The sequence below is a fragment of the Rhinopithecus roxellana genome, chromosome 8 (assembly GCF_007565055.1).
Source record: "Rhinopithecus roxellana isolate Shanxi Qingling chromosome 8, ASM756505v1, whole genome shotgun sequence".
NCBI classification, from domain to species: Eukaryota; Metazoa; Chordata; class Mammalia; order Primates; family Cercopithecidae; genus Rhinopithecus; species Rhinopithecus roxellana.
The window spans coordinates 42,934,770-42,962,406 of NC_044556.1; the positions used below are offsets into that span (position 1 = coordinate 42,934,770).

The window sequence follows — 27,637 nt, forward strand, 5'->3', positions numbered from 1 at the left end:
AAATTAGCCAGGCATGGTAGCACATGCCTGTAATCCCAGTTACTCGGAAGGCTGAGGCAGGAGAATTGCTTGAACCCGGGAGGCGGAGGTTGTGGTTAGCCGAGATCACACCATTGCACTCTAGCCTGGGAAACAAGAGTGAAACTCCGTCTCAAAACAAAAACAAAAACAAAAAGACCAAATAAGAGGATGAAATGTGGAAGCACTTTGTAAAACTGAATGTCATATTTGAACATCATGAAATTTGAACTTAGAACTCCAGGCTGGGCGTGGTGGCTCACACCTGTAATCCAGGAACAAAACTGAGTGTAATCCCAGTTACTTGGGAAGCTAAGTCGGGTGGGTTGCTTGAGCCCAGGAGTTCAAGATGAGCCTGGGCAACATGACAAAACCCTGTATCTACCAAAAAACAAAAATACAAAATACAAAACAAAAAACAAAAATACAAAAATTAGACCTGGTGGTGCACACCTATAGCCCCAGCTTCTCAGAAGGCTGAGATCCCACCACTGCACTCCAGCCTGGGTGACTTCTTGAGACTGTCTCCAAGAAAAAAAAAAAAAGCAAGCCAGTAGTGTCCCCACCCCTTCCAATATTCCTTTAACAAATAATAATAATAAATCAGTAATAACTCCGCTGGGCGCCGTGGCTCACACCTGTAATCCCAGCACTTTGGGAGGCCGAGGCGGGTGGATCATGAGGTCAGGAGTTCGAGACCAGCCTAGCCAAGATGGTGAAACCCCGTCTCTATTAAAAAATACAAAAATTAGCAGGCGTGCTGGCAGGCGCCTGTAATCCCAGCTACTCGGGAGGCTGAGGCAGGAGAATCACTTGAACCCAGGAGATGGAGTTGGCAGTGAGCTGAGATGGCACCACTGCACTCCAGCCTGGGTGACAGGGCAAGACTCTGTCTCAAAAACAAAAACAAAAAGAACTCCATGGATATTTCAAAAGAAATAAACACATACTGAGATATTTGAAGTGTTGAAGGTCTTGTCCATGAAGTGCCCCGCCCCAGACCCCCAGTGCTTAATAACAAACTTTAAGTATTTATGGTGATGGGGGACAAAAGCACCATAACAAACCTGTGGATCACTCAAATGCTTCATTATTTACTAGGTGTCTCCTTTCCCACTCCCACTGTTACAGATTTACTCAAAGAATGGAATGAACTAGTTTCCTGTCACTCTCATACTTACTCTCTTGAAAAGTTATGAAAAAGGTTGGGAGTAGGTAGGAAAGGGGGCCAGGAGAGTTGCACAGTAAATCACATGACACATTGAACAATTTGACACGCTTCACCTTCCTATTACACTTCTCTTGTTTTTTTCTCAGAGGGCTAAATTTTAACTTCTTAGAGGAAGTGAAGTCTAGGATCTTTCATTTAGAAAAAGTAGGATGGGTTTCCTGCCACCTCTCCTAGGGTTGTTCTTGTCCACTGTATTTCTGCCATTACAACTCCACCTCTTCTATGTCTATCTCTTTTCCACTTCTGTCCAGAGCCAGGCACCTACCTGGGTTTTGGAGTACACAGAACCCGAGATATCTGGCACGCCCGTGTTACTGGAGGTGACTGAAACACCTGGGGGAGGAGGAAACAGACAGGAGGATTAGCTCAGCTAGCTACCTGGCCCTTATTCCTGAGATGAGGTGGTATCTGTAGCCTTTCTAGCTATACCAATGCAAGGGAATTTTGGTTGGTTTCCAGCTTCAAGTCAGTCCTGAGAGTTAAGAGTTTATGAAACAAAAGCTCCCTAAGGGCTCTTTGGACCTTTCCAGGTGTGTGTTGAGTATACATGAGAGAGTGAGGTTGTTTTTTTGGTGGGCAAGGGAATATGACCAAACCTCACTATCATATACTGTTTCAAAACACTTCTGTGCCAAAGTCTAGCAGGAATATAATAAACTTTTATTTTTAATGTCCATTTCAAATCAATCCACCCAAACTCCACTCAGTTTTATTCCTGGAGACTCGGGCAGTCTGGCCCTCTCTCTTCCTGAAGTGACATTTCTGGGCTCAAAATCCATGCCTCCACTGCGTAAGTACGAGAGGAGCAGTCCACTTTAATCCCCAAGGGCACTCTCATTCTCATAGCCTCAGCTCAGTCAGTCCAGCTTCTTTAGTCTTGGAGTATCTAGGCTAAATCTTTAAACTTAATATGTAAAGGCCTGCCATCAAGATCAATTTCCATGTACACAATTTAAGCCTAAGTGTAGTGGGGTGGGGAGGGATAGGTAGACAGGAGTAGGCCATCTCCTATAGCCTAGGTGGAACACAAAAACCACATGTCATTTTCAGTATACAACTTCAGCTTCTCCGTAAGATAAAGTTCTAACCCATACCCCAACTCTCCTATTTCCTGTTGAAAAAAACTCCCTACTAACCACTACAACTTTAAAGAAACCAGAGTAGTACAACATGTCATTTTAATTTGTACTCCTCAAATACTCATACTATACTCTATCACCTGGGGTATAAGGCAATGGGTCAAGGAGATAGGAAAAGCCATGAAATACATAATCTAACATCTTTTAAACTTTCCATTTTTAAACAAAGATTTGTAATTTAGGAATATAAAGCATGATTTTAAAAAGATACATTAGTTTTTATAAAAATAAAACGAAGCTTCAGAAAAACTTTGCCTTTCTGTCTATGCCCTTGGATCCTTCCCATCAGAGGTACACATTTCCTTCTCCTCTGCTGTCAGGAACACTGATGGAAAAGTGTTTTAGAAGCACTGTACTAGAGTGGCCAAATCACAAATAAGGAATCCTCCATTCACCCACAATTCAAACTCTAGAACCCAAATCCTCCCAATGCCTCAGAAAAAGGCAGCCTTCCAAAATTAAGCCCATCTTGAACAGTCACTTTTGAAGTGGTATCTTAATCTGGAAAAACTTCCCAACATCCTAAGTCCAGATAATTCCTGGGAGGGGCAAACACTAACTAGGAAAAATAACAGAACTACAGAAAACCAAGCAAGAGAAAATACTTCCTTATCTCCAAAGCATCAACTGTCGAAAGACACTGAAGTAAAAGAAGGGAACGATACAGGAATATCTTAAGGGGCTAATGGGTATTTTTTCCATTCCCTTTTCAAACCTGAGGTACCCATCTAGCAAATCACTGGGTAACAGGCATAACTTTTAAGAACAGAAGGTTCAGTTACGGAAAAGGCTTAAGCTAATAAGTTTGTGTGGAAGAGTTGAGAGTAAAGGTGGAATAAACAGGATATAAGTAGAACATTTTAAAGTCAAACCAAAAGAGACAATTTACTGCAAAGGCAAAAAAAAAAAAAAAAAAAAAAAAAAAAAAAAAATAGCATACTTGGTCACTCTCTGCAGTGAGGCTAGGCTGCCTATATCTAGGAATGGCAGAAATGACTGACTGGATTCTCAACCTGGGTGGTAGGGAGGAATTCAGCTCCAGTGTGCCCCTACCTGATCTCATTCTTTCCAGAGTTTAGGCTAAAAATAACTTCTAGTCCAGAGGCCTTATCTTGGATATGAGGTTGAAGGAACTGGAAATGCAGGAACCATAATACTCTGTAGTAGCCATAATAATCTCAATGATAGTATTAGAGACCTAGAAAATAATGGGTACTGATTTCACTACCCCTTACCAGTTATTAGAAAGATCTTCAGACTACAGAGTTCTCTTGCTTTCCTTCCAACATCAACACCCCCTACTTATCCCCAAACAGTGACAATACCAGTATCACGTGGGCAGCAGGGCAGAGAAACATGAATCTCTCTCTCCCACCATGGCAGCCCCTGGGAAAGGTGGTCACACTCCACAGAACAAAATTACTCCAAAGGGCTGGGAACAAATACAAGGAAAGCTGAATACTTTGGTTTCTAATTAACCCAGGGTGGTGATCTCACTGTCCACATTAACTGTATAAACAAAGGGCTAATGTATGCTAGCTGGACTGGGAGGGAATTAGAATTTCCACAGTCAAGGAGATGTCTGACCAAACCGCTCCCACACATCCTTAGCTTATACCCGCAAATGCAAAACTGATAATCCAATTATTTCTGAAAAGCCATCAAGGGACTAAGAACAATGTTCCAGGATAGCAGTCTCCACAGAGCCTGAGTCATCAACTAGCTGATCACTAATGACTTTATCAGATCTGAGCCACTTGGCCTTTAGGAACCAGATAGATGTGGGAATTAAGCCTTGGAAGATACTTCCCTAACAGCTCTGAACACTATCTCTTTTGCCTTTCACCATGACATGACACTCCAAACTTTTTTGTCCTTTCCCCCACTGCTTATGTAAGAGGCAAAGGAAAGATCTAAATGGAAAAATGAAGCAACATAAGCATGGAGAATCGGGGATTTCTACAAATAATTTCCTTTACCAACCAATCAACAGGCAGGAAACTGAGGCTATTTCCCCTCCCCCCACCTTCATAAAACCACCATACTGAAAAATTAATAGTTCTTTGGCTATGCTGGGGTTTGATTAAAAAGGCCACCCTCCACCCTTCATTTATAGCACAGCATTGGTTCCTAGTGTCCAGAAAGACATGCACGGAAAGAACGCCAGAGTTAGCTAAAGAAATACCACAGTTTATTGAAGACTACAAATATTTTTGTTACAAGTTGAAACTACATGCCTTCCAGAAATCAAAAGCAACAGCAGGTGTGTGCATTGATGCTTCGAAGGTGCTGCACCGCTTGAACTTGAAATGGGTAAGACAGGGTCAGACACATGGGGGAGAGGGAAATGGGGGAGGGGCAAGTTCAAAAGCCCAGAAGGTATCCACCAACTCATTTCCCCAAGCCACGCAGGCCATGGCCTCAGCTCAGCAGGCTCTCCTCAGTGGTCTGGTTTCTGAAACAAGACTTCAGTGCAAATTTATACACACACACAAAACATAGCCCCCAGCCTTGGGCCAAATTAGCTCTCAGCCGTCCAGAAATGCTTGTAAGGGGGTGGATATTTTCTTCCTAAAAGGAATCAAATACATAAAAATAAATGAATGGAATGACAAAAGCCCTTTGTGGGGTTGGGAACTGGGGGTTCTCAAGGGCTGATATAATACGTTTCTGAATTCTGAAGGGAGGCAAGAAGCTGGGATTTCTAGAATCAGGTATGCCAATTCTCTTATATTATCAATCACCTACCTCTTAAAATTTGTAAACCTGGTCCAACTAAGACTTCAACCTAATGTCCTCAGAACGGGGCCACCACTCCAAGTCAAAAAGCTTACAATCCTCCCCACCAAGATTTAGGGTGGACCTTGCTCGATAAGAGGGGTGGCCACAAGGAGTCTATGTATTAAATCTCAATGGAGCTTCTCAGGATTTGTTTAACTGATGACCCATAAAGCACAGTTCAAAGCTCCACCTGGCTATCAGTTCCTAGTGCTTACTGCCTTCTGTGCTCTTCCCAAGTATTGAAAACTGTGGGCAACTGACCCACCCAGAGCCCACATAAGGGTGAAGAACACATGCTGCTCTATCCAAATCACCATGAAACTGTAACTGAGCTGATAGCTTTGAAGGACAACCCCCATCCCCAATCCCAAGCAATCACAGAAACCTGCTCCTCCCCTATTCATCTACAAGTCACTGAAAAAGTACAATTATACTATTCAAAGATTTCTTCTCGCTCCCTGTCCTCCAGAAGAGCACAGATGTCAGGTATGGAAGCAAGGGAGAGGCTGAGTATCTTTTAGGTAAGTACCCATCCAGAGGATTCCTACAATTCCCTCCTGCCATCACGTATGTAAACGGACTTTGCAAAGAGACCAGCCATACAAATGAAGGAACCTAAAGGCCCAACTCTCCCAGTACAGTTCCCACTTTATTGAGTAATAGTCACGCCTACTCCTTTTCCTCCACGGTTTAGTTCTTCTAGCTAGGGAATAAAAAAGGACACATAAAAGTAGTGCTACAAAGTGATTTAAGCCAAACTTATCGTAGTCTGCTAGCTATGAACCCACTTAATGCTACTACTCAGTGAATATACCCCCTTTTGTATTATCAGTGCCATACATATTATCAACACTTGCCTCCACTGACATTTCAGCAAAATCTTGGGGCTCCTTGCCCTACTTCCACCCACACTTTTGGCCAACCAACATATTCTAAAAGCCAACACATACTCTTGGGCATTCCCGTCACAAAGACTGGACACATGTCCTAGTATCAAGCTCCTCTGCTGGTGCTGCTCCCACAGATACCCACGTCAGCCAAGTATTAACAATCATACCTGGGGCAGCGGTACACCCTCACCAACCCCATTTTCTTAAGCACCAAGTCTTCCTCCCTGAAATTTACCTAGTAACACCCCACAGATACCACTGAGCCAGGGACAAGGTCAGCTTACCAGTGTTGTATCCATGAGACCCATATCCACTCGGCTGTTGGAAAGGGGTGGCCGATGCATTCACACTGACATTCACACCATGCTGCTTGGAAGAGGTAGGAGCCACCTAAAGAGCAAAAAGGCCAGACTTGCAGTGACGTGGCAGCAGGATACCATCTGTCCCACTTGTCCTGCTCCAGGTACTGGACATTCAGATGGCTACCTATCCTGATGCAGGTTGACCACAGCTTGCTTAGTGCAATTAGTTCCTTACTAATCGTTCTAGAATCTACTAATGAAGTCAAGAAATGGTAGTTTGGAGGAAGAAAAAGGGACAATGGCAGCAGGGAATGAATGAATCTGAGTGAAGCAAAGCTGTATGGTATCATATTCTCCCTTTGGCAAATTCTAAGACTAGGGAATCCCTATCCTAATTCCACCAATTCCAGCCCCATTCCCCCATCACCCTGCACCAGGCCAAAAACAGGCCAGAGGTGGAAACTGTTCCTCCTCATCCATTATTGAAGTCATTGATCCTTAAAAGCAGCTAGAATAGTGTCCAGGGCTAGGATCCTTCACCACAAGGAGTGACCAAAGCCAGGTACTCACAGGGAACACAGCAGGCCCATACTGGAAGGTGCTGGGGAGGCCCGGGACCCCTGTATAGTATGGCAGGCTGGTGTAACTGTAGCCAGGAGGCAGCGCCGGGTTCAGGAATGTCTGCTGCGTGGTATGGTGAGTCTGCGTCTGGTTCTGTTGGGGTTGGGCCAAGGTTGTGGCCGGGGCTGGGGAGGAGGCATCCCCACGGCCGAACTTTGTGAGGTCACCTGTGACAGGAGAGGCTAAATGTACCTGCCTCTTTCACCCCAATACCAATGCAGAATTACCTCTTCTGGTTTCACATGATTCCAGGAGATCCTGTTCAAAGACTATTAAAGTTCAATTCCTTGAATTACATTTCTGAGTGGCTCCAATTAGTGTTGCTCAGCATATACTGAGCACAGTTGCTGTAAGCCAAGGACTAGTGTTGAATAACTGTGCAATGCTATGGCAGGGACAGGCTCTTGGAATAAGGCACCTGTACAATTTCTCTGCCCACTTGTGTTCTCTTTCATCTTCCCCCTTCTTCCCTCCCCTCTTCTCCTCCATGGGGAATACCCCATGCTGGACTTGAAAGACAATGATGGATCAGGGAAAATGATAAGTCAATGAGGACAATGATAGGTCAGGTAAAAGAAGGCCCCCAGACATAGCAAGGCAGTGAGATTGCCACTGTGAGTAGCATAAAGGGGCAGAGATGAGCAGAGAAGACCACATCGACCACTGTACTTCCTGGAAAAAGCTAGCAAATGGCTTGAAACTAAGTCAAGATATCACTTTTTTGGGAGATGAGGTCTTGCTATGTTGCCCAGGCTGGTCTTGAACTCCTGGGCTCAAGCAATTCTCCCACCTTGGCCTCCCAAGTAGCCGAGACTACAGGTATGTGCTACCATGCCTGTCTAAGATATCATCTAGAAATCACAGGGAGACAACAGAAAGTGGGATGAATAGGAAAAGCCACGACATGCCCAACTTTAGCAGGATTTTGAATCTACCAATCTTGATTTATCACATTCCTTCTTGCTACCAATCAGGTTTCTGCCATCAATCCCAACACTATCTCCCTTTTTATTTATTTAGTCCCATCCCAATCCTACCAGAATAAGGGTTGCTGGCCAGGCTACCATCCCTCCCAGTCAGCGGAGTAGTGGGTGTGGGAAATGGGATGCTGTAGTAATCCTAGAAAAGAGGGAAAAAAAGAGCAGAGATTCAATGTCACTCATTCCCCAGCATGAGTATTATTTCCACAGAGGAAAAAACAGAAGAATGTGAGAGTTGTGCAATTTATCCAGTCACTAATTAAGCTGGCTAGAGTTAGCACAAACTCCACATTACTCTTGTATACACTGTCCCCCTTGCCTGGCCATGAGCACAGTCAGGCAAGGTCTAAGGGTATGCCCACTTGAGAATATGTCAAAGTCCACAAGGACCAATATTTTCAGCACTTTAGGTGTCATCCCTATCAGTTTATACCAAGCTTATTCTACTGAGAAAACAGATCATTCTGTAATTTAAAGTGACTGGGACAAACAAAAAGCACCCTGAGTGCTCCAGAGTACTTTACTGGGCTATAGATTAGGTTAAATGGTATTTACTAAGATGCCACAACTCTGATTTAAAAAAAGAAGAAAAAAGGCTGGGTGTGGCGGCTCACGCCTGTAAGCTCAGCACTTAGGGAGGCAGAGGCAGGTGGATCACAAGGTCAGGAACTCAAGACCAGCCTGGCAAAGATGGCGAAACCCCATCTCTACTAAAAATACAAACAAAAAATCAGCCAGGGGTGGTGGCGGGCACCTTTAATCCCAGCTACTCGGGAGGCTGAGGCAGACAATTGCTTTGACCCAGGTGGCAGAGGTTGCAATGAGCCGAGATGACGCCACTGCACTCCAGCTTGAGAGACAGAGTGAGACTCTGTCTTAAAAAAAAAAAAAAAAGTTATCTTCTGTTGGAAACCCTCCTCCAAATCCCTATATTCTAATATGCCTTAGATCAGAGTGTATGGAGGGCTGGGATGGGAAAGAGCTATGTCTGTGACTGAGGTAATTCTCCCAACACTAATTTTAAGACTACTTTATTTTCCAAAGCTCTATCCCACATACTCACCAATGGAAATCTTGTCTGAAGCATCTGTAAGTCATCATAACCATATACTTGTGGCTGAAAGATACAGATATATAGCAATAACAGGAACTGGTCATGATGTTAGCAAACTAAGGAGCCAAGAGACAAGCTAATTCAACAGAATATTCATCCTCATTCTGGGTTAGAACACGACACAGATTATTTCCTTCAATTTTATTTAAGTAAAAAGCAGTAAAGTACAAAGAGATTAAAAGATTCATGAAAGGTCTTGAAGCTTTCCTTGAGCTAAATACTACTGATTCTAGTAGGCTGGCTTCTTGATACCAATAGAGTAGACACAAAATATACACGAACAACCAGTTTTACTCTCTATTCTACAAGTCTCTGTCTCTTATACTCTTCAAAATCTGGCTTAAAAATAATCTCCTCCAGAAAGAATATTTTACTTTTCTCCAATTTCAGGGTTTTAAGGTAGTGACTACACATTAAAAATGTGTAACTGTGTTATTTGGATGTGTCAGCAGTATGATATTTATCTAGACTTTGTCTCTGAGGGCAGGAACAGGTATCTTTTAAAACTTTTTCATATACCCTTCATCTTAATAGCTAAGAAATACTTGAAGGTCACAGAAGATACACTAGGGCAAAAAGCTACTACTAATATCAGCCACCCACTTATTCTCAAAGTCCCAGATTGAGTCAGGAAACTTTCCTCTAACCAGGCCAGACCAGCAAACACACTCAAGAGTTACGGATTTAATCAAATCAGAGAAAATAATTCTTGGGGCCAGGAGTAGTGGCTCAGGCCTATATATAACCCCAGTTCTTTGAGAGGCTGAGGCAGGAGGACCCCCTGAGCCCGGGATTTTGAGACCAGCCTAGGCAACATAGGAAGACCCTGTCTCTAAAAAAAATTTTTCAAACTTAGCCAGGCATGGGGATGCACATCTGTAGTCTTAGCTACTTGGGGAGTCTGAGGTGAGAGGACTGCTTGAGCCCAGGAGTTCAAGACTGCAGTGAGCTAGCTATGATTGTTTCACTGCACTCTGGCCTGGGTAAAAGAGCAAGATCTGTCTCAAAAAATAAAATAATAGTCATAATTATCTAAGACACTAAAAAGGATTCCAGATGAACATTCTGGCCTTTGGCTTCTGAGGCCCAGAAGTTGTGTTTCAAACAGGGCAGATATTCTCATCACACATATACATACATATTGTACACACACACACATGCATACATGTGTGCACCATAAACCAGAGCAGACACACAATAGATGGGTTGGCCTCAGTTTAGTCCATTAGTACTTTTTCCAAAACTGCAAAGATTAAAAACCAGTTTGATTACATGTGGCAATTCCTCATTTATTTTATATTTTAATTACAGTTGACCCTTAACACAGGTTTGAACTGCATGCTGTTTATACCTGAATCTTTTCCAACCAGACACACAGATCAAAAATACAGTCACATTTATAGAATGCAAAACCCATATACATGGATTCCACAGAGCCAACTGCAGGGCTTGAGTATGTGCAAGTTTTGGTATTCACAGGGGTCCATCTGAAGCCAGAGCTATAAAAAGAGCAGCCACAGCATCCTCACCTTTTGAAGAAGATCCTTTAGTCCCACTTACCGGGTAGGCATGTAACAGCCCTGGAGCCATAATATACGGATTAGGCAACAACGGCGGGACCCCAGGAGGGAGGTTGGGAGGAGCTTTTCCTAAAAGAGAAATTATATTTTTATCCCATCACACAATTACCCCCTCCATCCCAGAGGAATGCCATCTGCTTACGCTAGGCTACCTGAAGTCGTAGCAACTGAGCTTCGAGTCGAGGCTGTGACAGTGGAGTTGCTGCCTAGGCTGAGGCCCAGGCTACTGCCACTATTGAGACTGGAGGAGACACTGACCACTGGGGGAGGTGCAGAGACTGTGCTGGATGTGGTGGAAAAAGTGCTGGAGGAAGAATGGAGATTCGCCTCACTCTCCACACTTGTGTGCTTCAAAAGGGGGAGCAGTGGAAGAGAGAAGAAAAGAGATCAGCGTCATAGGTCAGGAAAAATAAGATAAGACAATCCCTCCTGCTGAATATATTATTATGTCAACTTCCTAATTAAAGAGACCAAGTAGGCAAGGTACCAAAGTACACCCTGCTAAAGTAGTTAGAAATAATCTCCAGCTACATATTCCTCAAGACTCATCTGGCAAGAATGGTAACACACTCACTGCACATCATCATCCTGTTCAGAAAGACAATAACGCAAATGGAGACAGATTCCCCAGAGACTAACATTGGTTCATAAAGGAACAGAGAGAGTTGAGATGTAAAAAATACATCACAGCTTTCTCTCCCCAACTTTTCTTTACTAGTTGAGACCAGTTTGTGGACTAGGAGCAAGCAAAAATTCTGATTTTACTTTTTTTTTTTTTTGAGACAGGGTCCCATCTGTTGCCCAGGCTGGGGTGCAGTGGTGCAATATTGGCTCACCACAACCTTGGCTTCCTGAGCTCAAACAATCCTCCCACTTTAGCCACCCGAGTAGCTAGGACTCTATGAGTGTACCACCATGCTTGGCCAACCTTCAAAAAATTTTTGTGGGGATGAGGTCTCACTATATTGCTCAGGTTGGTCTCAAACTCCTGGGCTCAAGCAATCCTCCTGCCTTGGCCTCCCAATGTGTTGGGATTACAGAGGTGAGCCACTGCACCTGGCCACAATTCTGACTTTAAACCTGAAACTCTGTATTTGAACAGAGACTCCTAAAGGAACCTTAGCCCTCATACCTCCCCAGGCTTCTGGCAAATCTGACACTTTTGTCCAAAATGGGTCCTTCCCTTTACAGGCTCAGCTTAATTCTATTAATAGTTGTTACAAATCGAAACAACAAAATTGATCTTGGACCAAAAGCTCTCACCTGGCATCTACCTTCACAAAAATGTCCAGCCTTGCACTGATTCTTTTCAGAACTCATGTTTGGCATACCCAAGACCAAGAAAAGAGAACAGCTCTACCAGTTAGAAAGGTATGTTCTTCCAGAATTTATTAAAGTATACAAAGCCCAACTATATATTCAGTAGGGGAAAAAAGTCAGAAAGTCACTTTCAGGGCTTTTAGGAATGGCCCAGAGCTCAATGTTTAGGGATTGTTCTGCCTCTCTTGGCTTCCTAACATCCCTTTACTCGTTTTCCTGCAACCTCAAATCAATTATTTTGCCATCTCATGAAGAAATTTTCAATAATTCTCTCTTGGGACAATCTTAGGGTTGGAAAGTTCTAAGTGTAAGAAAACCACACATCCCTCTCTGCATCACACTTACCAAAAGAGTGGATGTCGAAGTGCGCCCAGAAGATGTTGATGATGAAAGGGTATTCTGCTGTGTAGATAACGTGCTGTCAGAATAAAAGAGGTTGCCATCAGCCACAGTGCTATACTTACCTGACCCAGAGCTTCAGTCAAGAACATAACAAGGAAATAAGATATAATATGAGACACCAAGGAGGTCTGAGATCATATATATGTTAAGCACAATGCCCAGCCAGGGGTAGTCAGCAGTTAAAGCAAAAGTAGACGTTGAAAGGGGAAAATTAAAACAAGCCTCCTCTGTCTTCACTTCCCACAGTTCTCAGGTCACCCACTTACCACAAAAGCAGGGCTAATGTGGTCTCTGCCAGGTCAAGGGAATAAGAAAGAACCAGAGAGCTCTGTTAACTGCTATTCACCAACCCCAACCTCCATCCTCACCCCAAATCACCTGCTGTGTTGTGTGGTGGTAGTATTTGGAATCTCCTCACTGTGGCTCAAGCCACCCAAGGAGGATGAATGCTGATTGGTTGTCGTCAGTAAGGAAGCTGCAGATACCGTTTCATTGAGAGGGGGGATGCTAGAAGTGGAAGGTGAATCAGATTTCACTGCAGAGCCGGTAGCACCTAGAAACATAGAAAGAAGGAAGTCCACTTATCAGAAAAAAGGGAATGTCTATAAGAGATGACTACAGTCCAAGGCTGTTCCAAAAACAAGAGAATGAGTTATTTAACAGTGGACTGTATTACGTCGAATCTTTTTTCTTTAATGCTGAGAATTACACAGCATGGGTCTCATTTGTCCAATGAAGGGAACTAATGGATTATCACCATTTTAAGATAGAAAACCAGGAACGTAAGAGGGGAAAAGCCTGAAGAACACTCACCTTCAACAGATTGTGTGGTCTGTAACTGCGTGGCCTGCACAGAACTGAAGCCATTCTGGTAAAAAAAAAAACAGAAGAGCAAGAAACAGACAAACTCATGTGAATGAGGCAAGTCAGCACTGATTCAGCTTTATTTTGGTCAACAAATCTTTAGGAGAAACTCTATATAAATTAACCAAAAGGATTAATATTAATACAATGCAGACTGTCCAAAAAACCAAAATAGCAACAAAAATTAAACAACAAAACTGAGATATACCAACACTGTGTGACCAAAAGCAAAAGAAGGAAACCCTACAAATTGCTGAAGACACCCCAAACCTAAAACAGTTAGAGGAAAGGCCCAAAGTCCACATTCAGTGATTTTTGGGGAAGGATGAGTACAACAGTTCAGTCATACCACCTATTCCACTGGCATCATCTGACAGTCACTCAACATCACCTCTGGCATATGCTGTCTCCCTCACCATGCCAGGACATAGCAAGGTGAGGTCTACTGACATGCACCCAGAAATCTGGTAATCACATCTTCCCAGAAGACAGGACAGGCACTTGAGACTGATTCTACTAGTGACAATGAATTTTTTGTACAAAGAGAATGTTTTCCTGACTCATCAGTCTCCAGGTTTGCTGATAAGAACTTTTAATTCACTAATCACAGATGTGTGCCTTTTTCAAATTCTCAATCACTACTTCCAAAGTTTCTTTGCACCATTTGCTGAAAAGTAAAACACTAACATTTAAGGAATTTTTGCCCACAATTCTCCTAACCAATTCCCAGGGGTTCATGAAGCCACTACCTTTGCCTGAGTCAGGTCCTTTTGGGGTGATGAAGAGATGGAGCTGGGGTACCGCCGAGTCTGTGTGGATCTCTGTTCATAAAGAGGGCCCTGAGCATTATTTTGGGAGGTATAGGTTGTCGACTGAATTGGGCCGCTCTGATAACCAGACTCCTGACTCTGGTTAGATGAAATTGTAGAGGAAGATTCACTGTAAATAATGAAGAAAAAAATCTCAGAGAAACAAAATAGAGCAGATCTACTGATACTAAGGAAATTGTGGAGATCTACTAGTGGAACAACTTGATTTGAATCAAGAAATTTTTCAGCAACAAGTAAAAGAATCTATCAAAATTTTCTCCTGATAACACTAGGAATCCCTACCTTCTATAGTGCCAGAGATCTAAATTAAGAATTAATCTTAAAAACACCTAGGCCGGGCACGGTGGCTCACGCCTGTAATCCCAGCACTTTAGGAGGCCGAGGCGGGCAGATGACGAGGTCAGGAGATCGAGACCATCCCAGCTAACACAGTGAAACCCCGTCTCTATTAAAAATACAAAAAAATTAGCCGGGCGTGGTGGCGGGCACCTGTAGTCCCAGCTACTTGGGAGTCTGAGGCAGGAGACTGGCAGGAACCCAGGAGGCGGAGCTTGCAGAGAGCCAAGATAGTGCCACTGCAGTCCAGCCTGGGTGACAGCACAAGACTCCGTTTTAAAAAAACAAACAAAAAATAAATAAAAAAAAATCTTAAAAACATCTTCAAGTCTTCAAGGAAGAAAAAAGTCCCTTGGCTCCCCCCTACATTCTGCTGTTTTGTTTTGTTTTTTTATTTTTGAGACGGAGTCTTGCTCAGTCGCCCAGGTTGGAGTGTGGTGGCGCGATCTCGGCTCACTGCAAGCTCCGCCTCCCGGGTTCTCGCCCTTCTCCTGCCTCAGCCTCCTGAGTAGCTGGGACTACAGGCCCATTACGCCCAGCTAGTTTTTTGTATTTTTAGTAGAGACGGGGTTTCACCGTGTTAGCTAGGATGGTCTCGATCTCCTGACCTCGTGATCTGCCCGTCTCGGCCTCCCAAAGTGCAGGGATTACAGGCGTGAGCCACCGTGCCAGGCCCATTCTGCTGTTATAAGAAAAAGTGGATCCGGAAGCTGTGTCTCAAGCCTGTAATGCCAGAACTTTGGGAAGCCAAGGTGGGCGGATCACAAGGTCAGGAGATCAAGACCAGCCTGGCCAACATGGCAAAACCCCGTCTCTACTAAAAATACAAAGAACAGCCAGGCATAGTGGTGGGTGCCCATAATCCCAGCTATTCAGGAGGCTGAGGCAGGAGAATCGCTTGAGCCTGGGAGGCAGAGGTTGCAGTGATCTGAGATAGTGCCATTGCACTCCAGCCTGGGTGACAAGAGCAAGACTCTGTCTCAAAATAAAAAAGAAAAAGTGGCTAAATGTCAGTATACAGGATACATTACTCTTGGCCCCTTCTACACATTCATGGACCCTAAGCACAGGAAAAACCATCTTTTCTTCACACTCATTTTAGAGAATTCTGAATTCTAGGCTCCCTCAAGAACCATATAAGATTTGGGCCGGGAGTGGTGGCTCATGCCTGTAACCCCAGCACCTTTGGAGGCCAAGGTGGGCGGATCACCTCAGGTCAGGAGTTCAAGACTGGCCTGACTAACATGGTGAAACCCCGTCTCTACTAAAAATACAAAATTCGCCGGGCATGCTGGCTCATGCCTGTAATTCCAGCTACTAGGAAGGCTGAGGCAGGAGAATTGCTTAAACCTGGGAGACGGAGGTTGCAGTGAGCAGAGAATGCGCCAATGCACTCCAGCCTGGGCAACAAGAGCAAAACTCTGAGCCAGGCACGGTGGCTCATGACTGTAATCCCAGCACTTTGGGAGGCCGAGGCGGGCAGATCACCCGAGGTCAGGAGTTCAAGACCAGCCTGGCCAAGATGGTGAAACCCTGTCTCTACTAAGAATACAAAAATTAGCCAGGCGTGGTGGCACATGCCAGTAATCTCAGCTACTTAGGAAGTTGAGGCAGGAGAATTGCTTGAATCCGGGAGGCAGAGGTTGCAGTCAGCCGACATCACGCCATTGCACTCCAGCCTGGCAACAAAGCAAAACTCCATCTCAAAAAAAAAAAAAAAAAAAAAAAAAAAAAAAAAAAAAAAAAAAAACCAAAAACCAAAAAACATTGGGGGCATGGTTGCTCATGCCTGTAATCCCAGCATTTGTGGGGGGGGGGGGGGGGCCCGAGGTGGGTGGATCACTTGAGGTCATGAGTTCTAGACCAGCCTGGCCAACATGGTAAAACCGCATCTCTACTAAAAAATACAAAAATTTGCTGGTTATGGTGGTGGGCACCTGTAATCCCAGCTACTCAGGAGGCTGAGGCAGGAGAATCGTTTGAACCCGGGTGGCGGAGGTTGCAGTGAGCCGAAATCATGCCACTGCACTCCAGCCTAGGCAACAGAGTGACACTCTGTGTTTAAAAAAAAAATTCGTAGAGACAGGGACTCATTATATTGCCCAGGCTGGTCTTGAACTCCTGGCCTCAAGTAATCCTCCTGCCTTGGCCACCCAAAGTGCTGGGATTATAGGTGTGAGCCATCACATCCAGCCCCTAGGGGGCATATTTCTACCTGTTTAGTTACAGATAACCCTAATAATAATATTTTAAAGCACTCAAAATGCTATGATTGACTACTTTCCCCCTCAGTCATGCAGAGAGGCTTGGCCTCTCCAGAGTTCTAAAAACTACCCGCAGATTAAAAAAGTAGTAAAAGGTAAATAAGAGAGGTCTTATGGCTAATGTTTCCTCTACCTGGCCGTGCTGGTATACAGGCTACTTGGAGCCTGGCTTGAAGAGGCGCTCGTGGTGGGGGTGGACTCATAATCAGAAAGGACAGGCTCTGACCCAAACTGCAATGCCCCAAACTGCAGGTTTAGCCCTGAGATATCTGCTGAGCCAGGCATCTCCACAGCCAGAGCAGGAATCTATAGAGAAAGGTGAAGGAGAAGAGAAAGTAATGGCTTTAATACAACCTTACTAAAGACTAAAAAAAACCTTCCCCTTTAAATTTCCAAACTTACCTTTTTAATCTCAATTCTCAAGCCCACACCCCTTGCCATAAGATGTTATCTACCTAAAAGTTTAAGTACCTTAGAAGTCAAGGAGGCTTTTTTCTTCTGCTGTTTCAGTTTCTGCTGAGCCGGCTGAGGGCTAGAGGACTGGTTGTCTGAAGATCCAGGCGACATCTGTGGAGCCGACGTGGATTTGCTTGGCAGAGGAGAAGATGGAGGTGGAGGTGCAGCTGTGGAGGTAGCCACTGCAGGTGACTTCTCCTGAAGGAACACCTCCATCATGGTTGAAGACGGGGTAAAAGCCTGGCGCTTTGTAAAGGGGCTGTGCACTGTTGAATCACTTGGGTTCTTCAAATCTGCAAGAGGAAACCCAGAATATGAAGCCAGAGATGCTGATGAATCTCAAGGAAATGCTATTATCCTGCACTAGCACCATGAGTGAGGACTGTAAAAATCAGAAACGCATATAAGCAGGCCCTCTTTTGGGGCTTAATCTCATTTCTATAGGTGACAATCACTGGATTACTTTTTTTTTTTTTTTTTTGAGATGGAGTCTTGCTCTGTCACCCGGGCTGGAATGCAATATGCAATGGGGCAATCTCAGCTCACTGCAACATCCACCTCCTGGGTTCAAGCGATTCTCTTGTCTCAGAGTAGCTGGGACTACAGGTGCGTGCCACCATGCCTGGTTAATTTTTGTGTTTTTGGTAGACACGGGATTTCATCATGTTGGCCAGGCTGGTCTCAAACTCCTGACCTCAAGTGATCCATCCGCCTCGGCTTCTCAAAGTGCTGGGATTACAGGCATGAGCTGCCACACCTGGCCTACATCCATCCTTAAATAAAGCCTAATTAAATTAACACCATTACCCAGCCTGTGTAGACAGGAATGCACAAATTGTCCAAGTTTAAAGTACTGCAAGTTCTCATTTAACATCATCCATAGGTGCTTGGAAACTGGCTTTAAGCAAAAACAATGCATGGCATATCTTTGAATAACATTTTCCTTCAACATGATTTCATTATAATGTTGATGAGAAGAAAAAAAAAAAATGGCCAGGCGCAGTGGCTCATGCCTGCAATCCCACCACTTTGGGAGGCCAAGACCAGCAGATTGTTTGAGCCCAAGAGTTCGAGACACACCTGGGCAACATGGTGAAAACCCACCTCCAGAAAAAATAAAAAATTAGCCAGGCACGGTGGTATAAGCCTGAGGTCCCAGCTACTCAGGAGGCTCAGGTGGGAGGATTGCTTGAGCCCAGGAAGATGAGGCTGCAGTGAGCCAAGATAGTGCCACTGTACTCCGGCCTGGATGACAGAACGAGACTTTGTCTTATGTTTCACAAAAAGTTGCAGTTTCCAAGAACCTATCAATGACATTAAGTGAAGACTTACTGTATAAGGTCTTAAGATGGCGAAGTCTATGAACCTAAAGGCAATATGTTATTTTCAAACACTGAAGATAAATCTAAGGAGAATAATAATTAAAACCCCAATCAACAGAAGACTGCAAATACGTATATGGTTAAAATTTTTTTTTTTTTTTTTTTTTTTTTTTTTTTTTTTTTTTTTTTTTTGAGAAAAGCTAGCTACACACTAGCTCTGCAGCCCAGGCTAATGTACAGTGGTGCAAACACAGCTCACTGCAACCTCAACCTCCTGGGCTCAGGCAATTCTCCTGCCTCAGCCTCCCTAGGAGCTGGGACCACAGGTGCACACCACCACGCTCAGCTAATTGAAAACAATTTTTTAAGAAATGGAGTATTGATATGTTGCTCAGGCTGTTCTTGAACTCTTAGGCTCAGGCTGTCCTCCCACTTCAGCCTCCCAAAGTGCTAAGATTACAGGTGTAAGCTACCATGCCCAGCCTCTAAATCTGATGAGAAATATATAGCCTCAAATTTTATTATTCCCCAACTTTCTGAATTCACCTTATTTGATTGGGGGAAATACATGTAGGAAGGTAATCAACTAGCTGCCCCTTTTCTTCACTTCAGGACACATTCTCCACCCCCTCCCCCTGCTAGCCTCTTGACAATAATGCTCCAATGCTTTAAAGATTCAAGTCACTTTCCATCTTCTCACCATACTGCACCAGTGATGGGGATTGTGTCGTTGAGCCCATGTCCCAAGAGGAGGTGGTGGTGCTTCCAGACTGAGAATGCTGAGCTGCCAACTGAGCCAGGGCTTGGGCAGTCTTGAATTGCTCCAAGAACTGGGAGCCCGTAGTACTGCCGCCTTTAGCTTCACCGACATCACCAAATCCTTTCCCTAACATGCTCACCTGTAGATCAATAAAGAGATGAGAGAAACCTACAGCCAGTAACCTTGTTCAGCTACTCATAAAGACTTATCCAGACAGAGCGCCAGTATAGATCAAGCAAGTAAAGAATACTGTCATACTGGGTATACAGCGTAGTCCACTAGAGTATAGGACCTAGAGTCAGACTGTCTTAGATTGAAATCCTGGCTATGTAAGCTTGGAAAAATTATTTTTTAATCTCTCTTTGCCTCACTTTCCTCATCTGGAAATAGGAATAGAAGTAAAGCTGTATGAGGATTAAATAAATTAAAGCACTTAATACATGCATGGCACATAGTCATCACTCAAAAAAGAGAGCCATTAAAACTTTATATAAGTTTTATATCATCATTACCTCCTCATTCCTGCTTCTCAGGGATAAAATGCTGCTGACTGGAGAATTTTTTTTTTTTTTTTGAGACGGAGTCTCACTCTGTTGCCCAGGTTGGAGAGAAGTGGCGCTATCTCAGCTGACTGCAAGCTCCGCCTCCCGGGTTCACGCCATTCTCCTGCCTTAGCCTCCTGAGTAGCTGAGACTACAGGCACGGGCCACCACACCCGGCTAATTTTTTTGTATTTTTAGTAGGGACGGGGTTTCACTGTGTTAGCCAGGATGGTCTCCATCTCCTGACCTCGTGATCCACCAGCATCGACCTCCCAAAGTGCTGGGATTACAGGCATGAGCCACCGCACCCGGCCGAAAATTTTTAAATCAACCAATAAAATTAACATAAACATAATGTAAGATTTTACTTTAGCCATTAAGGTCCTTGCCCTTCTCATTAAAAAAACTCAAAAGAAACAACAACTAAGTGGAGCCTCATCTCGATGCTGCTAATAACTAGCACAGAGGCAAAAAGGAAAAGTTAAAGGGCATCCCAACTTCTACACTAGACAATCAAGTAACGAGTCAGTATGATTTGATTGTTTTCTCCATGTACATACAAGTTCTAAAGGGTAATCACTGTGCCGAATGCGGTGGCTCACGCCTGCAATCCCAGCACTTTGGGAGGCTGAGGTGGGCGGATCACCTCAGGTCAGGAGTTTGAAACCAGCCTGACCAACATGGTGAAACCCTGTCTCTACTAAAAATACAAAATTAGCCGAGCGTGGTGGCAGGCGCCTGCAACCCCAGCTACTCAGGAGGCTGAGGCGGGAGAATTGCTTGAACCCAGGAGGCGGAGGTTGGGTGAGCCGAGATCGCGCCACTGCACTCCAGCCTAGGCAACAAGAGTGAAACTCTGTCTCTAAATAAATAAATAACAATGTTTTTTAGAGAAAGGGTTTCATTCTGTCACCCAGGCTGCAGTACAGTGATGAGCTCATAGTTCACTCTAGTCTTGAACTCCTAGTCTCAAGCAATCCTCCCACTTTAGCCTCCAGAGTAGCTGAGACTACAAGAGCGTGCCACTGTCCCCAGTTGAAACGTCTTTTTGATATCAAAAGTCTGATTTCGTTGTATATTTTCACAATTCCAGACATTAAGAGGGCAATTAACAATTAAGAGACATAGATCACATAATCACATTTTCCAGTCATTTATCTTAAGGGTTGGTAGTTATTTCTTGATCTTCATTACACCTTCTTACAATCTTGGTGCTATTTTCTTTCCTCTTTTTCTACTTAATCCCAACACTTCTCTTCATTTCCGTTCTCCTCCCACCTCTTCTCACCTGTTACCTTTCAGCTGTGGCAGGACACTGACCACCAAATTACTAAGTTAACACACACAAAAAACATTTTAAGACAACAGTTAAAAACTGACCGAGGCCGGGCGTGGTGGCTCAAGCCTGTAATCCCAGCACTTTGGGAGGCCGAGACGGGCGGATCACGAGGTCAGGAGATCGAGACCATCCTGGCTAACTCGGTGAAACCCCGTCTCTACTAAAAATACAAAAAACTAGCCGGGCGAGGTGGCGGGCGCCTGTAGTCCCAGCTACTCGGGAGGCTGAGGCAGGAGAATGGCGTAAACCTGGGAGGCGGAGCTTGCAGTGAGCTGAGATCCGGCCACTGCACTCCAGCCTGGGCGACAGAGAGAGACTCCGTCTCAACAAAAAAAAAAAACAAACAAAAAAAAACTGACGGAGTTCTGAATTAGTAGCTAGCTTGGCAGTTTTCTAGTTAAACTAATTACTCTAACTGGAAAAATAAAATTATATGCACACACGGTCTGCTTACCTCTTACAACTTTAGTATCCCTCCATCAAAAAATAAACAGACAGGAGAGAAAAAGAGAAAAAAAGAAAAAGCAGTACTTCTTAGGACTCACTGACTATGAGAAAACTGATACTTGCAGCATCTTTGTGTAGTTTAAATGATTCCTTTGATGTAGTTAATAACCTTGAATGTTTTAAATGCTCTGAGTCAACAAGTAGTGTGCCATAAATGTTCTAAGTTATTTATAATACCACTACTGAAACCACACTTGTATAGCCACCTTTAGGGAGACGGAAAGGACTAGCGCTTTTATCCCCATTTACGTAGAAATGGAGACACAGCTAGTAAGTGGCAGAAATGGAAGACCACAGATTTCTAGAGGCCTTGTCTACAAATTCCTGGTTTAAGTAAATATAGAAGACAATTCTGCCCCATCAAGAAATGGGGAACTGCTACAATCTCCCATCAGAGTTTAATAAGGGCTGCAAAAGCATTAAAATGTATTGACAAGTTTATGTCATTGATTTTCTCTCAAGAGTAATGGCAAATGGTATTCATTCAGCACAATGAGTAGTTAATAAATGATGTTAACTTATTCTTGTAAGAATATTCAGTCTGTCCAGAAATAAGTCCTCTCTTAGAGCTATCCCCTATTACCCAACTCAAACATCTCTACATCCAAGTCTGCTTAAGAAAACAAAGAAGATGCTTCACCTACCAAAAACCTGACTATCTTTGGAAAGAACCGCGTATGTGTGCTAGGATTAGCAGGAAGGTTTGATTAGGACAAACCATGTTTCCTACTCACCATACTGTGATGAGAAAATGTGTTCCCTGAAGCAGGCTGTGATATGGCAGCCTGCTTCGAATTACTGAACACCAGAGGCTGGGCCAGAGAAGGAGCCTGAGACGGATCCAGATTAGATGAATCATTCTCCATTGTAGATGGTGTCTTCCCCAGCAGAACAGCAAGGTCAATTCTAGCGGGGAAGGGAAGGGATCTTGATGAATAACGACTGAACATGCTAACATTCCCCAACACTCAAATCAGATTAGATCAAAATGAAGCCACTTGCTAGGGCTTCTTCTAGCCCTTTTAGGGCTCAAACGCAAAGCCTTGAAATGCTTAATTTCCCAAAATAACTGATGCATAAGAACTACTATAGTATATAGCTGAATTTCACTGATGTTGCCAATAATCATGATTAATTTTTTAAGTTATTAATTTAATGAAATATCAAATGTTAGTTTTTTTTTTTTTTGAGACAGAGTCTCCCTCTGTCACCCAGGCTGGAGTGCAGGGGATGGAGTGCAGTGGCTGGAGTGCAGTGGCACTCGGCTCACTGAAAGCTCCGCCTCCCAGGTTCACGCCATTCTCTGGCCTCAGCCTATAGCTGGGACTACAGACACCCGCCACCATGCCTGGCTAATTTTTTATTTTATTTTATTTTTAGTAGAGATGGGGGTTTCACTGCATTAGCCAGGATGGTCTCAATCTCCTGACCTCGTGATCCGCCCACCTTGGCCTCCCAAAGTGCTGGGATTACAGGTATGAGCCACCGCGTCTGGCCTCAAATGCTAGTTTTAACGCGGCAGCTCAATAACTGAGCCAAAACTTAGAAGTACTTATCCATGATTTTTATACTGAATACCTGTCATTACCAATTCCTAAAATAGAAAATCATATACCAGAACACTGCAATATTCAAATGGCTTTAGAAAAGGGGAAGTTTGGAAGATATTTTTTCCTGCAATTTTCATAAAATTTCAAAAGTTACCTGCGGTATAATATATACTTGAGCGTTGCCTTGTTCCTGGCACAGAGCTCCTAAAACATTTAGAATTTCCTAAGTGATAGTGTCCTTTGTTATTCATAACACACTTCTTTCAACCACACCTGAATTTACGCTAATGAGGTAGCCCAGGGTGTGGCCCCAGATAGCTTCAGGATGAGGGCTGGTCCTAGAAAGACCAGATAAGGCTGGGCACGGTGGCTCACACCTGTAATCCCAGCACTTTGGGAGGCCGAGGCAGACGGATTAGTTGAAGTCAGGAGTTTCAGACTGGCCTGGCCAACATGGTAAAACCCTACTAAAAATACAAAAATTAGCCAGGTGTGGTGGTGGGTGCCTATTATCCCAGCTACTCAGGAGGCTGAGGCAGGAGAATCGCTTGAACCTGGGAGGCAAACGTTGCAGTGAGCCAAGAATGTGCCACTGCACTCCAGCCTGGGCAACAGAGTAAGACTGTCTCAAAAAGAGAAAGACCAAGTAAGAGGGTTGGAAATTTCAGAAGCCCCTCCCAATCCCACCAAATTCCAGGGGTATAGGGGAGGTGGCTATTAATTCCAATCACCAATGGCCACTGATTTAATCAATCATGCCTAGGTAATAAAACTCAACACAATAAGATTTGGAGAGCTTCAGGATACCTGCAGAAGACAAGGAAGGTGTGTGTGCCCCACCCACACACGCATTCATACCTTGCCCTGTGCATTTCTTCTACTTGGCTGTTTCTGAGTTGTACCTTTACAATAAACCAGTAATGGGCCAGGTGTGGTGGCTCACACCTGTAATCCCAGCACCTTGGGAGGCAGAGGTGGGTGGATCACCAGAGGTCAGGCTGGCCAATATGGTGAAACGCTGCCTCTACTAAAAATGAAAAATTAGCTGGGCATAGTGGTGCATGCCTGTAATCCCAGCTACTTGGGAGGCTGAGGCAGAAGAATGGCTTGAACCCAGGAGGTTAAGGTTGCAGTGAGCCAAGATCACGCCACTGCACTCCAGCCTGGGTGACAAAGCAAGACTCCATCTCAAAAACAAAAACAAAACAGTAATGGCAAGTAAAACTCCTGAGTTCAGAGTCATTCCAGTGAGTCATCAAACTTGATAAGGGAGTGATGGGAACCTCCAAATTTGTAGCTGGCTGGCAGAACCTCTGAAGCTGAGGCAGTCTTGTGGAACTGAGCCTTCAACTTGTGGGGTCTGTACTAACTCTGGGTAATCTCGAACTGAATTTTTGAGCTATCAGGCCCAGGTCTAGAAAAAATCCAAGAAGTTTCCAGGGAATTAAAAATATTCCCTGAAGAGTGTATCACCTACCACTGATCCCTAGAGATTCAAATTCTAAAAACGTTTATTAGCTGGATCCTGCTGATCCAAAGGAAAAAGCGACCATTATAGTCAGTGGGCTCAGAGAACAGGAGAAGAAACTACTGAACGGTTCTAAAAAATTCAGAAATAAATGAAAACATTTCCACTTTTGGCTCTTCCTTCCCTGACTTACTTCAAGACAAGTTACATACTCAGTGCTGGTGATATGAAAGGCTGATCTTTGTAATTAAAGTGCTATTTGTGGGGAGAATCAACTTTAAAATTGTAACATATAAACTTCCATTCAGTAGATTAACTAGTACTAAGTCTTAGAAGTCTCTCCATCAACTGGCCGGGCATGGTGGCTCACGCCTGTAATCCCAGCCACTTTGGGAGGCAGAGGTGGGCAGATTACCTGAGGTCAGGAGTTCGAGACCAGCCTGGTCAACATGGTGAAACACCATCTCTACTAAAAATACAAAAATTAGCCAGGCGTGGTGGCACATGTCTATAATCTCAGCTACTCGGGAGACTGAGGCAGGAGAATTGCTTGAGCCCAGGAGGCAGAGGAAGTCTCTCCATCAACTTAAGAGGAATGTAAGGTAATTTGGTTATTTATTATTACTGACACCATGGGAGTTTATTTTTATTTTTTTTTTTTTTTGAGACGGAGTCTGGCTCTGTCTCCCAGGCTGGAGTGCAGTGGCCGGATCTCAGCTCACTGCAAGCTCCGCCTCCCGGGTTTACGCCATTCTCCTGCCTCAGCCTCCGAGTAGCTGGGACCACAGGCGCCCGCCACCTCGCCCGGCTAGTTTTTTGTATTTTTAGTAGAGACGGGGTTTCACCGTGTTAGCCAGGATGGTCTCGATCTCCTGACCTCGTGATCCGCCCGTCTCAGCCTCCCAAAGTGCTGGGATTACAGGCTTGAGCCACCGCGCCCGGCACCATGGGAGTTTATAAAGGCCACTGCCACTCCTCCTTACAGTTAGCAGATACGTTTAAAGAAATAGTAATAAATTTTACTGCACACTTGCCTCTGACCAGCAGTGATTGTCACATTCTCCGCAGGCAGAGGCACTGAAGACACGTTAGAGGCAGTGAAGATCTTGGTCTCAGAAAGCTGGAAAACAGAGGGATTAGTCACTCTTGGTGTCAGGGATGCTACAGTCAGAAACTTGGCATAGGTAAGGGGAATTAAACATCAAGAAAAAGTGAAAGCCCTATAAAGAGAAAACTATCTACCCTGAGGAATCCTGAATGGATTGACTTTCAAGCCGTTCAATATATCCTCAATGGTTTTAGCCAAAGAAAGAGTAGAACCAAGGAACCCAATAAAATATAGTGGAGTCACATGATCATATGCATACTGAACTTACAGGGATGCTAGACATTAAAAAAAAAAAAAAAAAAGAAAGAAAGAAAATCCCTCTATATTTTCCCATTACAGTTCCCAATTCCCACGTCTACCCAAAGCACACTTGTATTCTACTACTCCCTTCACAGCCCCACCCCTCCCAAAGAAAGATCATAACCAAGATGAAGAAATAAATAAAAGAAGTTCATTTTTGGCTTTTGAGCAGTAAGGGCCCAAGTGCGGGTGAATTAAGGTTTTTTTCGGAGATCGTTTTAACTAGATGTTATTTTCACCTTAATATTTGACTTTGTGACATCTAGTCTTTCCACTATTAAGGCATCAAACTTAGGTAAGCAAATGCAGGGATTAACTTTTCCTACTATTCAAAAGTTGATTTGGGTTTCGGTTTTATTTCTTGATTAAAATCGCTAAAGCACAGAGAATCCACTCTCCCCTCAATACCCAACACCATGTATCATTCTCTGAAAGTTGCTTAAGCAGACAAGCCAAATCTCAGAAAGGAACATAATTTGCCCATTTTCACAAAGCAGTCTAGTTCGTTGATTATACAATAGAAAATAATCACCCTGTGATGCTGATGCCTCTGAAATTTAAAAAACCCAGAACTGGCAACCAAAACAGTCTTCACGTCATTTCCTCTTATCACAAAAGCTGTCTTGCCTAACTATGCGAAAGTATAGAAAAGTACACAGATTAAAAATGTTAAAACAAGAGTTGATCCACGATCAATGAAAACCACAATTCATAGCAAAAGCTTGACTGTGACCAGGAATCAGCAAAATTCTTATTCAGGTAGTATTCAAATGAATTCACAGAGCTTGTTTACGTGCCACCCATCTATGAGGTTTCCAAGTTGAGTCAAGCTGGCAGATAGCTTGACAGATATTTATCTCAATCACAATTATACAGTTGGGCTTCAAATAAATACAAGGGTTCCAGAGTCAACCAGATTACAAGTTTGAGGATTTGGTACCACAACACTAGCTTTGTATCCACTGCCAATCCATTACAGGACCTTAAAGGAAATACTTAAATGCACCAAGTAGTCATGTACCACCAACAGCTATTACTCAATGCACTACCTGTCTAATTCCACTTCTGGTGCCCTACCCAACCACCAATCTCTTCCTGGGATAAATCCGACAATCAGATATTGGACTTACACAAGTGCACTTGCCCTTTCCATAGTGTGGTTCCACAGAGTCCTGTTCATGCCCAGTCTCCTTCATATAACATATGTGAAATGTTCTGGCTCAGAACACTATTTTGGATGTAAAAGTTTTGGGTCAGAATCTTAAGGGTGAATTTTGAGGGGTAGAAACATACCCATTTTCTATCCCTAAACAACACTTAGGGATAGAAGGCATTAGTGAGGAATGACCTGGGAATACCTACATCTTCATTCCAGTCTTCAGTCCCCCACTCCTCTGTTGCAGTCCTCCATGCACCTGAGAATAAAGAAAAATACTGAAGTAACTTCACTATTAAATGCCAGTACAAAGCATGTGTAGAAAACATCAATGTATTAATTTTTTTGGCTGCCAAAAGTATGACTAAAATTTAGTAATCAGAAGAAGCCCAGGCACGGTGGCTCAAGTCTGTAATCCCAGTACTTTGGGAGGCCGAGGTGGGTGGATCACTTGAGG

General features: G+C 43.8%; 1 protein-coding gene and 1 non-coding gene across 15 annotated transcripts in view; both read right to left on the reverse strand.

The window, feature by feature from the left end:
- UBAP2L (ubiquitin associated protein 2 like) overlaps positions 1-27,637 on the reverse strand; it is a 55,646-nt gene that overhangs the window by 3,397 nt on the left and 24,612 nt on the right. For 12 of the 14 annotated variants that reach the window (XM_010364706.2, XM_030936736.1, XM_010364705.2 and 9 more), the window contains exons 9-25: positions 27,387-27,439; positions 25,651-25,736; positions 22,333-22,504; positions 19,151-19,349; positions 17,144-17,421; positions 16,806-16,978; positions 13,992-14,181; positions 13,192-13,246; positions 12,757-12,931; positions 12,322-12,394; positions 10,809-11,004; positions 10,637-10,725; positions 9,026-9,079; positions 8,020-8,101; positions 6,932-7,149; positions 6,344-6,449; positions 1,515-1,582 (exon numbers count right to left, since the gene is read on the reverse strand). In XM_010364706.2, coding sequence (XP_010363008.1) covers positions 1,515-1,582; positions 6,344-6,449; positions 6,932-7,149; positions 8,020-8,101; positions 9,026-9,079; positions 10,637-10,725; positions 10,809-11,004; positions 12,322-12,394; positions 12,757-12,931; positions 13,192-13,246; positions 13,992-14,181; positions 16,806-16,978; positions 17,144-17,421; positions 19,151-19,349; positions 22,333-22,504; positions 25,651-25,736; positions 27,387-27,439 — 2,267 coding nt within the window. Of the gene's footprint in view, positions 1-1,514; positions 1,583-4,557; positions 4,960-6,343; positions 6,450-6,931; positions 7,150-8,019; positions 8,102-9,025; positions 9,080-10,636; positions 10,726-10,808; positions 11,005-12,321; positions 12,395-12,756; positions 12,932-13,191; positions 13,247-13,991; positions 14,182-16,805; positions 16,979-17,143; positions 17,422-19,150; positions 19,350-22,332; positions 22,505-25,650; positions 25,737-27,386; positions 27,440-27,637 lie in introns of those variants that run through there. The other 2 variants (XM_010364708.1, XM_010364707.1) reach the window with 1 other exon arrangement.
- LOC115899446 lies at positions 8,187-8,322 on the reverse strand. Its single transcript, XR_004059151.1, has one exon. It is a non-coding gene; the product is annotated as a small nucleolar RNA SNORA58 (small nucleolar RNA).